The sequence below is a fragment of the Crocuta crocuta genome, unplaced genomic scaffold (assembly GCF_008692635.1).
Source record: "Crocuta crocuta isolate KB4526 unplaced genomic scaffold, BGI_CrCroc_1.0 scaffold35, whole genome shotgun sequence".
Classification (NCBI taxonomy): domain Eukaryota; kingdom Metazoa; phylum Chordata; class Mammalia; order Carnivora; family Hyaenidae; genus Crocuta; species Crocuta crocuta.
In genome coordinates this window covers 5,015,727-5,028,099 of record NW_027530625.1, presented here as the reverse complement: position 1 = coordinate 5,028,099, position 12,373 = coordinate 5,015,727, and the positions used below count along the sequence as shown (strand labels likewise).

Genomic DNA, 12,373 nt, shown 5'->3' with positions numbered 1-12,373 from the left:
GCAATTCTCTATGCAGAAAAGTAGGAGTGTGTAAAAAAGAGAGAAGGAATGGAAATATATTTTTGTTGCAGGTAAAAGAAAGTAATTTTGTCCTAAATGAGACTGGTTTGGAGAAAAATGGCCTAGGACAAAGTTTGAATGCAAAGGAAAGTTGTAGAAGGTTCATGAAGGGAAATCTTTGGAAAGGAATTTTATGTGCAGTTAGGACAGACTAAGTTGCAATGAATGGACTTTTAAAAGTACACTGGTATAAGGTTGAAATTCTGCTTTTCTCTCTGTTCAAAACAAAAAGTTTTTTGGATTGTTCAGCTCTTGATAAAAAAATAATAATATACAAAGGAGTGCTTTCTCTTTTGTCTGCTGGGAAAACCACAGCTTCAGGTTTTGTCTTTATAAGGTCTCTGATCACTGAGTTAAAAACTTCTCACTGTTTAAGGAGCTAAATCTTGCTAACAACTATATAACCCTACATACTTGCCTTTGGAATCTCTTATTGCCATCTTGATTAAATAAGTATTTTAAAGCTTTAAGATTTGTAATCCTATTGCAAATGGCTCTATAACTTTCTGAAGTTTAACAAACTTCTCAGAATTTAAATTGTAAAAAAAAAGTCTCTTTTGACCAAGAAGCCTTTTTATGTGATATGTCAAGTGAAAATCTCTGTTAGTTAATGGTACACATTAGGTGACAATGCTTGGGTTATAGCCGTAACCATTAAAATATATATGCATTTCCCAAAGTTTTAATATATTTTGGTAACAAGGTTATCCTTAGATATTCTGATAATCAAAGTGTTATGCATCACAGAAATAACCAAATTTCCTTGTCAATTGCACCATAATGAACTCTCATCAGATTGTTAACCATGTCCATTTTTGAGTTTTGTCACTTACAATTATTGCACTTAGTCTCTTACAAAATGTGTCTCCTCTTAAGGAGATTTATAAAAATGTTTTTTTTTTATGTTTTTATTCATTTCTAGGAGAGAGAGAGACAGCGTGAGCAGGGGAGGGTCAGAGAGAGAGGGAGTCACAGACTGAAACGGGCTCCAGGCTCTGAGCTGGCAGTCAGCACAGAGCCTGACGCGGGGCTCGAACCCACGAGCCGCGAGATCATGACCTAAGCGAAAGTCGGACGCTTAACCAACTAAGCCACCCAGGCGCCCCTAAAAATGGCTTTTAGGACAAATTCAGGTATTTGACATCTTTAAATTCCTAAAATTAAAACTTGGGTAAGAATTTCCAGAACTAAAAAAACTGCGTTTGAACTGAACAACAATTAGTAATATGGGACCTACATTTGACCGAGAAAAGTTATAGTTTTTGTGACTCTTGTTGAAAACATTGCTGGTTCTCTAATGTTTGCTTTTCTAGATTAAGGAAACTTTCTCTTAAGATATCTATAATGTACATAAATGTTAAAAAATATTCCTCTGTAAATAAATTGAAACATTAACTTTTCTCTCTACCTGAACCTTCTGAAAATCACTCTCAGTGAATATTCTTCCACAGCCATCATACCTATCTGCCTAAGTTCAGCGAGAATCTATTCTCCTTGTAACAGGAATCATTGGAAATACTGTTTATTTTACCGAGGTTTTGACTGGAATATCTTATTTGAGAGAAATGCATAGACCCGATATGATCATATGGCTTTAAGGACCTAAGGTTGACATTATGAAACATGGAGCCCATAAAACCTCTTGGAAGTGTTGGCCTGATACCTTGATAGCAGAGTTTCCAGGAGCCTTACCAGGTGATTAAAAAATGTGACTTCCGGGAAGTGCAGGGACCTCATATATCTTTGAGACCTCATGGAGAGGAATTCGCCCTAATCTGCAGGTATTGCAGGCTGTCTGACAGAAGTACTTGGCTTCGCTTCTGGCTTGGAGAGGCCAATTAGTTCAGTCTCCTGTTCAGTCTGGAGACTGCTTATAAAAGGTTCTAGCAAAGCAAAACTCGAAAGGATCCTTAGGATCAATCACTATTCTTGCTGAGCTTACATAAATCATTAGGCCAAGGATGTTAAAACCGGACTTGTTTTGCAAATGAACAGTCTTGATTTGGCTATCTCTGGAAATGAGGATTTTTAGAGAGAAAAAACTATGTTTCCATAACGCAGCTCTCTGGATGTTAAATTCTAGCTCTGTCTTGAAATGTTTGCTGTTTGCCTAAACTAGACAACGTGAGGTAAACTTCAGAAAAATGGTCACAATATTTCGTGTATAGAAAATCTTCTGTGCTTGTTATTCAGTGGGGATAATCATAAGACCCCATGGGCATATGGTTATTTAAATAACAGGAAAATGGGATGGATTCCCCCAACAGTTGTATGCAAAGACTTTTCTCACTGCAGACCTATGACTAGATAAAGACTATAGGGCTTTATTATCCACCTGAGGCCAGGTTAAACACTAAATCTCTAAATATGCCAACCATATCCACCCTACACCTGATGTGATAGTTACTAGAAACTCACCCTATATAAACCCAAAACACCTGGTTTATCTAAAGGATTGAAAGTCTAAAACAACAAGGGATTTAACTGCAAAATGGAAGGGCCCCTACTGGCTCATATTATCTACTCCCACTGCAATATGGCTAGAGGGGAACACTTCATGGGCTCCTATATCTAAAATAAAACCTGGGCCCCCTTCACAGGGTTTCAATGAGCAAACTAATGTGCCTTCTTATTCCTATGAACCTGTAGAAGACCTCAAACTTCTCTTAGGATGTTTAGACCTTTTTTAAAAATCTCCTTTCCCAATTTCTACTAACAATTCCTTCTTACAATGGGCCATTCAAAAGGATCACCACAGGCATTTAAGTTACAGACCAAGAAGACCAATCTGATTCCTGCTGCCTGTTCCCACAAGCATCCGAGAATGCTTTAAGCCTAACGTCTAAAAACTCTCATGGCAGCACTGGGAGACACTGGGTTTGTAATCTGCTCTAACCATTAACCTGAATTTGTCTTGTTTCTGTAAAAGTACTTCTTATTAATTACCTGCTTGCTTAAACAACAAAATGGAATTTATAGGATGGCTATGCATCACCACCTGTTACACATTTAAGGCCTTAAGTGACTCTTAAAATACCATTATATTACTAAATACTAAAATAACTCAAATGCATAAAACACTTCTATGAAACGGAATAGCATTAGATGTTTTAAGTGCTGCACAAGGTGGAAGTTAAAGTCTCATAAGAACAAAACGGTGGGTATACCTTCCAGAGTACCTCAAAAATATTTCTGGATTTCTAACTGACAGGAATACTCCAATTGGCACATTAAACAATCCCTTTCTTTCCTTAGCAATGGGTTATCTCTTGGACTGGAGGATATTTGTTAGCTACCAAAGGACTTTTCATTTGAGCTCATCTTTCTAGTTATTCTACTTACGTTTTGCTGTTCTCTCCCACGTCTCTCTGCCTGGTGCCAAGACTCCATCACTACAATAGCTTCAAGCCAACAGATAATCCTTTCTACTCAAGGAGGTTCATACACCGTGTCCACCTTGGATTCAGCTGCTTCACTTAACTGCCCAATATGTTTCCTGATGGACCAATATGGACCCATAGGCAGGAACAACTCTATGCCCCTACTCAGCAGGAAGAAGCTATAGAAGATGAGACCTTCTTTCTCCAACAACCTTAGAGATATGTGTCAAATTGTTCAGAGGGGATATGATGAGGGAGCGTGGGGCAAACTGAGGGCAAAACAGATTGGCATATCCCCACTTCCCCAAGTAGAATATCTGTGATATTCCTCAAACACTCCTGGCTACCCAAGAGCAAAGTAAAGGTGTGTAAGTGCTTGCCATGGTGATGTAGGAAGCCAAGGCCAATGACAAATTAAATCCTCTTACTGCCTACAGCCTCTTGGCAAGTCCTCAAAACCAGCACAGTGACCTACTTCTAGAGCTCAGCGAACTCTTAATGACACTTTGCCAGGGGCAAAGGAACCTTAGGTTACATTATCCCAACCTCCAGGATCTGGTAAATCTACTTCCTTTCTCTCAACTGCCCCAAGGTATATATCGGCAATCATACTCCAAGTTTATGGCCCTCTGATATGCATCTGAAGGGTCTCTTGATGGAGGTTTTATTCAACGGTAATAAGTGGTGTTTCTCCAGAAACAGTGAGCCCCTGGAGACCTTGTTTTCAAAATACCTTACAGACTTACTGTATCCCTGACTCCCTCCCAACCTGAGGGACTATAATCAGTTACCCATCACAACCCCAGTGCTGCTCTTCCGGCCCCTGGGTCTTGTCCCTCTGCTTTCATAAAATCACCTTTTTGCACCAAAGACATTTTCAAGAATTCTTTCTTGGCTCTAGGCTTCGGACCAACCCACCAACACATCAAAACTTCATCCGTATACACTCTAGATTATCACACAAATATTCCTGGATTTCTAACTGACCTGACTACTCAAACTAGTGCTTTAAATAACCCTTCTCTTTCATTTCATGACAGGTTAATCTCCTGGACTTGTGGATTTTTATCAATTACCAAAGAACGTTTATTTAGGCAATTCTTTCTTGTTATTCTAATTACGTTTTGCTGTTTTCTCCCACGTCTCTCTGCCTGGTGACAAGACTCCATCACTACAATAACTTCAAGCCAACAGATGATCCTTTTTACTCCAGAATGTTCTTATTCATCATCCACCTTGGATCCAGCTCCCTCTGCCTTCTGCAATCGGTTGTGTTTCCCCAACTGATCAATATTAACTCATAGATAGGGATATCTCTACACTCTTACTGAACAAGAAATAGCTACAAAAGACGAGACCTTCCACCTTCAATAACCTTAAAGTTACAAGGGTCTAAATTGTTTAGAGATGTTAGAATGAGGGAGTTAAAGGCAAGCTAAGGGCAAAGTACAAGCTAGGATTACCCCTCCCCCCACCCCGGTGGGGTGGGCTCTGACACTGCTGGCTGCCCAAGAACAAAGGAAAGGAAAGAAAACAAACAGTTAACTGATAGAGACCACAGTCATGCAGGACATAGGTCTCCATCAGTTTACAAAATACCTTAGTAAAGTAGAAGAAAAAGGCAATCTTATCCATAGTCTCATCTCTAGAAGTTTATAGACTCTGTTTCCTGGAGCCTCTATTAACACTCTGCCCTCCATGGTGATGTCCGTTAGAAAGGTAAGAAAAATTGACAGGGAAAATTAAATTAAATTACCTGATACCCTGTAGTTTATTGACAAATACTTGAGGCTGGCAGAGAAGAACATTTCTCCAGGAACTCCCTAATGTCATAATGTTAATGCTTTGCTGGAGGGAAAAGTACTTTAGCCCGACAATAGCTAGGCCTCCAGTATTCTGTAAATCTTTAGCATATGAAAATGTCTTTGAAAACTTCTCTTTACTTGCTTCCTCCACTGCAATAGCATATAACCAGTCACTCCTCACAATGTAGTGCAGCTTTTTCTGCCCATGGGTCCTGTCCCTGTGCTTTAATAAAATCACATTTTTGCATCAAAGACATCTCCAAGAATTCTTTTCTTGGCCCTGGCTGGTCTTCTCCCTTTTGACCTGCTGCGGGTAGCTGAACATGGGTGTGAAATGTGAGGTGTGGCCCCTCGGTGTGCTTGGGGGCAGGGGCGAGTGAAGGCGGCTGCTGGTCTGGGGCCATGCCTGGAGTTGGGAACTAGAAGTGTTCATTCGGAGCTGGACTCTGCTTCTGTGGCCTCCATCCCTTCCTGGGGACCACAGATCCTGGGAGTGATGCTAATAGGAGCCTGCCTTTGGCTCTTTTCCCTCTCAGAGGGCCCAGAGGTCAAGGAGCACAGACTGGGGACCGGGGGACATGTGTTTGTTTAACAAGCAAGGAGGGGTCCTGTGAGCAGGGCAGCCTGGGGGGCAGCTGGGGGCTGTGCAGTGAGAAGTGTGCCCTGGGGGTGCCTGGGTGGCTCAGTTGGTTGAGCGTCCGACTTTGGCTCAGGTCATGATCTCACAGTTCGTGGGTTCGAGCCCCGCGTTGGGCTCTGTGCTGACAGCTAGCTCAGAGCCTGGAGCCTATTTCAGATTCTGTGTCTGTCTCTCTATGACCCCCTGCTTATGTTGTCTCTCTCTCAGAAATAAATAAAACATGAAAAAAATTTAAAAAAAAAAGAGAGAGAGAGAGAGAGAAGAGTGCCCTGGCTCTCTCGGTGGTGTCCAGGCTGGTGGGGACAGCTGGACGGTGCCATAGGCAGTGGTTGGCATGAGGGGATGGGGTAGAGAGGCAGACACCGCCTGAGAGGGAGTCAGGGGAATAGAGAGAGCAGCAGTGCTGAGCAGGTGAGACAAAGGCAGACCTGGGACCTCCCTCCCAGCTGCACCCTGGATCCCTTCAGCTTCCTCTTCAGCCTCACTTACCTCATGCTTGCTCACTTATCCATGCACTCATCTGTGGGGGGAAAGAGTGGTCAGTATGGGAAGGGGTGTGTGTGCAGGATCCCTTACCTGCAGGGCCCCTGCACTGCCCCTAGGCTGCCCTGGCCCCCAGGCTGGCTCAGCCACAGAAGCTCTGGGGTTCCTTTCTGGGATGCTATAGCAGATAGATGATGGGGTAGTGCACTGGGGGACAGGCCTGAGGACAAGCAGACCTGGGTGACAGCCATTCTCCAAAGGAGGCAGGCGAGGCCCAGCCACGCTCCTGCTTGGGCACCAAGCCTCCTTCCTGTTTACCTGCTGAGCCCTGACAGCCCCTCAGCCTTGGGGAGGCACCTGCCCAGGCCAGGCTGCCTGAAACAAGGGCGACTCCCAAGTCAGTGGTGAGCCAGGCCCAGGGCAAAGGTGGAGGGGGCCCAGAAGAAAGAGAAGTGACTGGATGGGCAGGTGACAAGGCAAGGAGACTGAGGAAACGTGGCCCCAGGTGTGCAGTGCTCACGTGGGCAGGTCCGAGTTCTTGTNCCTTGGGGAGGCACCTGCCCAGGCCAGGCTGCCTGAAACAAGGGCGACTCCCAAGTCAGTGGTGAGCCAGGCCCAGGGCAAAGGTGGAGGGGGCCCAGAAGAAAGAGAAGTGACTGGATGGGCAGGTGACAAGGCAAGGAGACTGAGGAAACGTGGCCCCAGTTGTGCAGTGCTCACGTGGGCAGGTCCGAGTTCTTGCGAAAGAGGAACACATGGGAACCAGAACCCTGGGTGTGACAGGGGCTTCCTGAACTTCAAGTGACTCCGGGGCTCCAGTGACCACAGCAGGGGCCTGCATCCCTCCTCTCCCCTCCTTCCTAGGGAGGGAACATCACTCCTGGGCAGTCCCCATGTGCCCTTCTCCTCTCCCCAGCTAGTAACTACCGGTGGGCACAGTGAAGATGATACTGTCATCGGTGAGGCCCAGGGATTTGGCGAAGTTGGTGAAGATTTTCCTCAGCACAGTAGGCAGCTCCTTGGTCCTCTCTGTGGCCAATATGGCTCATGAGCGGCTGGTGAAAGCTCCATACACATTATTGAAAGCATAAAGGAAACCTCAGTCCCCTTCCTCATGAGGGGTTCTGTGGAAAGACCTCTCTCCCTCCTCCCTGGGACTCAGAGTCAAGGGGACCTTGGGGGCTAGATGTGATGGGCCTCTTCTCCCTCAGCATGACCAAGAGCCGGGTCCCAGTGGGGGCAAGACCCACCATAGAGGTTGACCTTGATGTACTTCTGGCTGTTGTAAACTTTCTTGAAGTGCAGTATGGAAAACTGATTGTAGTCTGTGGTCACCACTTGCGTAGTGTAATTCTGGATTCCAGTGTAACCTTCATGGTGGATGGTGAGATTTCAGACCACCCTGGCCAGGCAGAGGGAGCTATTGCTTCCTCTCTGGTCTCCACAGTTTGGCATCTGTGCAGAGGGGCAGGGAGATCCGTGCCCCTGGAGATCCACTGCACTCAGGACTCACCCTCAATGTTGCTCAGGTTGAATTGGCCTAGATGCAAATTTGGGATGAAAATTTTCATCCAGTGATCACAGCTCTTGTCCCTGTGGAAAGAAGAGATGGGTGGGTAAGAGGATGACAGCCCACCGTGTCACAGAAGGAGGCTCACATCCCATCCCTCATTTGGGCCTTGATCTTCCCAACTGTTGCCATCCCTAACTGTCCCTGCCTACTCTGCCCTGAGACACGTGACCTGCTCAGACTCTCCCTCCAGCACCTGCTGTCCTTCCTTCTGTGGGGCTGTTTCCCCTTGGTGGCCTTCCCTCCTCTACATGAGGCATTTGCCCCTTATTTTATTTTTTAACATATTTTAGATGTTCATTAATTTTTGAGAAGAGAGAGACAGAGCTAGAGCAGGGGAGGAGCAGAAAGAGAGTGAGACAGAGAACCAAGCAGGCTCCAGTCTCTGAGCTGTTAGTACAGAGCCCGATGTGGGGCATGAACCCACAAACCATGAGATCATGACCAGAGAAAAAGTTGGATGCTTAACCAACTGAGCCACCTAGGTGTTCACCCTTGTCCCCTATTCTTATTTTGTGGGCTCCTATTGAAACCTCTCCTGAAGGATTCACCACTGAGGGTCCAGTCTGCTGGATGCCAAAGACCCCTTTAGCTGTTGGGCCAACCCAAACTCTCACCTGCATCCTATCCTGTCCCTTGGTACCCCAGAACCAATCTCCCCACACCTGTCTTTCTTCTGTTACTTCCATGAGAGATGCAAGAGCCCTATCCCCTATCCTGTACCTATCCCCAGGTACAGGGCCAGAAATCCAGTGGAACTGGGTAATACTTGGCTCCTCTCTGTAGGTCCTAATCTGCCCTTACTCTAGTCATCTCACATCTATGACTGATCAGCCTCCTGGGCTGCACACCATCATTCCTGTGCCTGCTGCAGCCAGACCTACTCCTCACCAGTACTTGAGGCCCCTGCCGCTGTGGCCACTGCCCCCCTCCAGACTGCTCATGAGCTCCTGCTCAGGGCAACCATGCGATGGCTCACCGTTTCTAAAAGAGGTGGCTACCTCTGACTCAGTCCACCAGCCCTTCCATGAAGGGCCCAAGCCTCCTTCTGATGCACATTGGTTCCTCAAGACCCAGACCATAGACTACCTCTCTGGAAGCCCTTGACACACCCTAATGGGATCCCAGGCTGGATCCAGTGACCCTCCTCCAATTCTATAACATCCTGCACCCTCTTTGTCTTGTCATTGACGACCACCTTTGTCTATTACAATACTGTCTTGTGTCTGTGCTGAAGTGGCCAAGAAATGTTGATCTAGTGAATAAAAGAAGAAATAAATACAGGGATCCAGTACCCAGAGGTATGATGATCGTCTTTCAACTTTGGCCATCCCTTGGCTATGACATTAGTCAACCTCTTGGACTTCCAGGGCAGCCCCATAGGCCCCACATGCTCCTCTAGTAGGTGGTGGCTCTCACCTGGGCACGGTAGAGGTGACATTGTAGCTGTTGTCTTCGTTCAGCTCATAGGTGGCGGTAAACATCTTCCACTTGCTGTGTTTTTCTTTATTAAAACCGTTCCCTGCCAATCCTAAGATGTACCATTTCCCCTGGAACTACAGTAGGGGCTGATGACAGGCAGAGCCAGGAGCAGCCCCAAAGGTCCCTTCTGCTCCATCTCTGCAGGCACCTCTAGGCAGCCCGGCCCTGAACCAGAAGCCCATCTAACTGTGCTGGAGGAACCCAGACTGACAACACAGCAAGAGCTAGAGCCCATCAGGCCAGGAAGAAGCCCTGAGTGTTTCAGGGACTGAGTGACCCTTGACAAGCGGCCAGCTATGTCCCTGAGCCTCAGTTTCCCCATCACGTAGAGGACCTGAAGGTGTTTCCACCTTACATGGACTGCAGGGACTATGGAAGAGAGTGTGGACCAGGGTAGTTCTGCTCAGCGGATCTTCTTGTCAGCAAAGTTGGGTGTGGATGGGGACATGGGGTGTGTCTTCCATCAGGGGACCTGAGGGCAGACTGAGGTAAAGCCTGAGCCCATCCTGCCTCTCCTCCCCTCTTGTTACACTCTTCTTGGGGCCTCCATGCATCTGCCCCTCCAGGTCCCTTACCTGCACATTTTGGAGATCAGGCTGCACAGGGACTTTAAGCAGAGACGAGGCTGTGATCAGTTGCAGGGTGGAGTCCTGGGCCTGGATCTGCAGGGCCCCCAGCAGAATAAGGCTCAGTCACAGGAGACACAGGGCCATGACTTCAGGGCTGAGGAAGCACACACAGCTCCAGATATTCTTTGGAAGAGGGGGTGAGTGAAGAGGCTTCTGGGGGTGGGGGTGTGGTACTATTTATAGTCTCTGTGGCCAATGGCTCATCCCAGGGTGCAGCGACTTATCCTTTGATAAATTCTGGAAGGGTCAGGCAACTGCCAGCAACTCATGTTGAAGATTATGGCAACTGCTCTGCCCTTTCCCCCAGGTCAGGATTATACAAGATGAGAAGCAGGAAGATCCAGGAGGCTGAAGGATACATTCCCCATATCTCGACATCTCTGGCAAAGACAGTGACTCTCTCCACACTCTCTTCCCCCTGGTTAGCACTCTGTGTACTCAGGGGTCTATGATCTGGACCCGTTGTCATGTCGGACCTCTAAGAGCTGCTCTGATGAGGCCCAAGTGCAGGGTGGGGTAAGTGTGGTGGGACCCCCTTCCTGCACCTGATGAAAGCAGAGAATGCCTCACACCAACAGAGCCCACGCTCCTTTGTGGTTCTCTGAAGGTACAGGGAAAGGGAGGCCACTCAAAGGGACATTTCTCGTAGGGGAGGACAAAGTGTACCCTGTGCTGCTCATGGAGCCCAGATCCTGACCCTCCCAGGGACCCATCCCAAGCCCTGCCACAAGGTGAGAAGCCCTTCCCCTCCCCAACCCCAAAGGCCCACTGGGGAGTGTCCTTGATGAGAGAGTATAAGGCAAGCTGAAGGAAAAGCATCTGTTACCATGCCCCTCCCCCAGGTAGGATCTGTGTCACATTCCTCAGTCACTCCAGGCTGCCAAAGACCAAAGGAAAGGAAAAAACAGATGGCTAACTGATAGAGATCACAGTTATGCATGACCTATGTCCTAGGAAATTAGGAGAAAAAGAGAATCTTATCAATAGCCTAATATCAAGAAACCCATACTCCATTTCCTGGAGCCCAAATATCACTCTCCCTCCATAGAGATGTGGGGAACAAAGGCAAGAAGGAAATGGCAGATGGAATTAAATTTAGTTATGACTTACAGCCCACTGACAACTACTTGAGACAAATATGGAGTATCACATTTCCCAGGTATTGGCTACTGTCTGTATGCTAATGCTTTGCAGGAGGGCAAAAGAACCTTAGCTTGACAACAGCCAGGCCTCCAGTAATGTGCGAGTCTTCTTGAGCATATGAAAATCCCTTTAGAAACTTCCTCTTGAGTCTATGTCCCCCAACCCCATGGTATAGAACCAGTTACTCTTCGCAACCCCAGGGCAGCTCTTTCTGCCCAAGAGTCCTATCTCTGTGTTTTAATAAAATCACCTTTTGTGCACCAGATATCTCAAGAATTCTTTTTTTGTTCAAATCCCTACCATTATAAAGCCTCATAATTCCCACCTTGAGTCAGATCCTCCCTTCATCCATGCCCCATTGATAGAGTGGATCCACACCTCAGCTGGGTCCTCTGTGGGCCCAGTGGACCCAAACCCCAAGCTGGGCATGCAGCCATCAATGAGAGACAGCTGGACATAGCAGAGCTCTGAGGCTACAGTCCCAGTTCCATCCTGGTGGGGGTCAATAGGGGACATGCATCTGCACTGTGTAAAAAAGGGGTGGGAGTCTAAGCCCCCAAGAGGGGTTCTCTACCCTGCCACCCTGGATACCAGGTACTTTGGGTCACAGTGAGTTCAAGGACTCAGGCTCATTCTTGAGAGATCACTGATACCATCGGCTGTCTCTGGCCATAGTCTTGGGCTCTGGAGCCCAGGCCTTGGCCTGGACCCCCAGAAGTGTTCCTGCCATGTCTGATCCCAGCTTTGTCCAGGAGGGAAGTAGTTTCCTCATGGGGGCTTGGTTTTCCATGGAGGTTGTGAAGGGTCCAGCCCCTGGACACTGTCTCCTAGATATTACCACAAAGGCCAGAGATAATGGAATGCCTGACCTGAGGGTTCTCTGGCCTCAGATGAGACTCCTAGAGACCTCTTTGTCTCTTCTGCCTGCTATAGGGGAATCAGCTCCCCTAGCCTGGGCTTTGAGTGGTGAACCCTGAAGGAAGGGACTGTGGGTGAAGATGAAGCATAATGTACAAGCTAGAACCACCCCTCATAGGGATATGTGTGACATTCATCTGGCTGCTGAAGAGCAAAGGAAAAGAAAGAAAACAAATGGTTAACTGATAGAGATCCCAATCATGCAGGACATGAGTCTCCATCAGTTGACAAATATCTTAGTAAATTAGAAGAAAAAGGCAATC

General features: G+C 47.0%; 2 protein-coding genes across 2 annotated transcripts in view; both read right to left on the bottom strand.

The window, feature by feature from the left end:
* Positions 1-6,376: 6,376 nt before the first annotated feature.
* The window catches only part of LOC144234925 (neutrophil gelatinase-associated lipocalin-like), a 51,138-nt gene continuing 45,141 nt past the window's right edge, over positions 6,377-12,373 (bottom strand). Inside the window, exon 7 of the mRNA XM_077768300.1 lies at positions 6,377-6,405. Within this exon, the coding sequence (XP_077624426.1) occupies positions 6,386-6,405 (20 nt within the window). The 3' untranslated portion in view covers positions 6,377-6,385. The remainder of the gene's footprint in view (positions 6,406-12,373) is intronic.
* On the bottom strand, positions 7,280-10,133 carry LOC144235063 (neutrophil gelatinase-associated lipocalin-like). The gene is given in 5 exon segments (XM_077768503.1): positions 7,280-7,393; positions 7,615-7,738; positions 7,882-7,961; positions 9,358-9,494; positions 9,996-10,133. Coding segments are annotated over 5 exon segments (588 nt in total). The 3' UTR covers positions 7,280-7,284.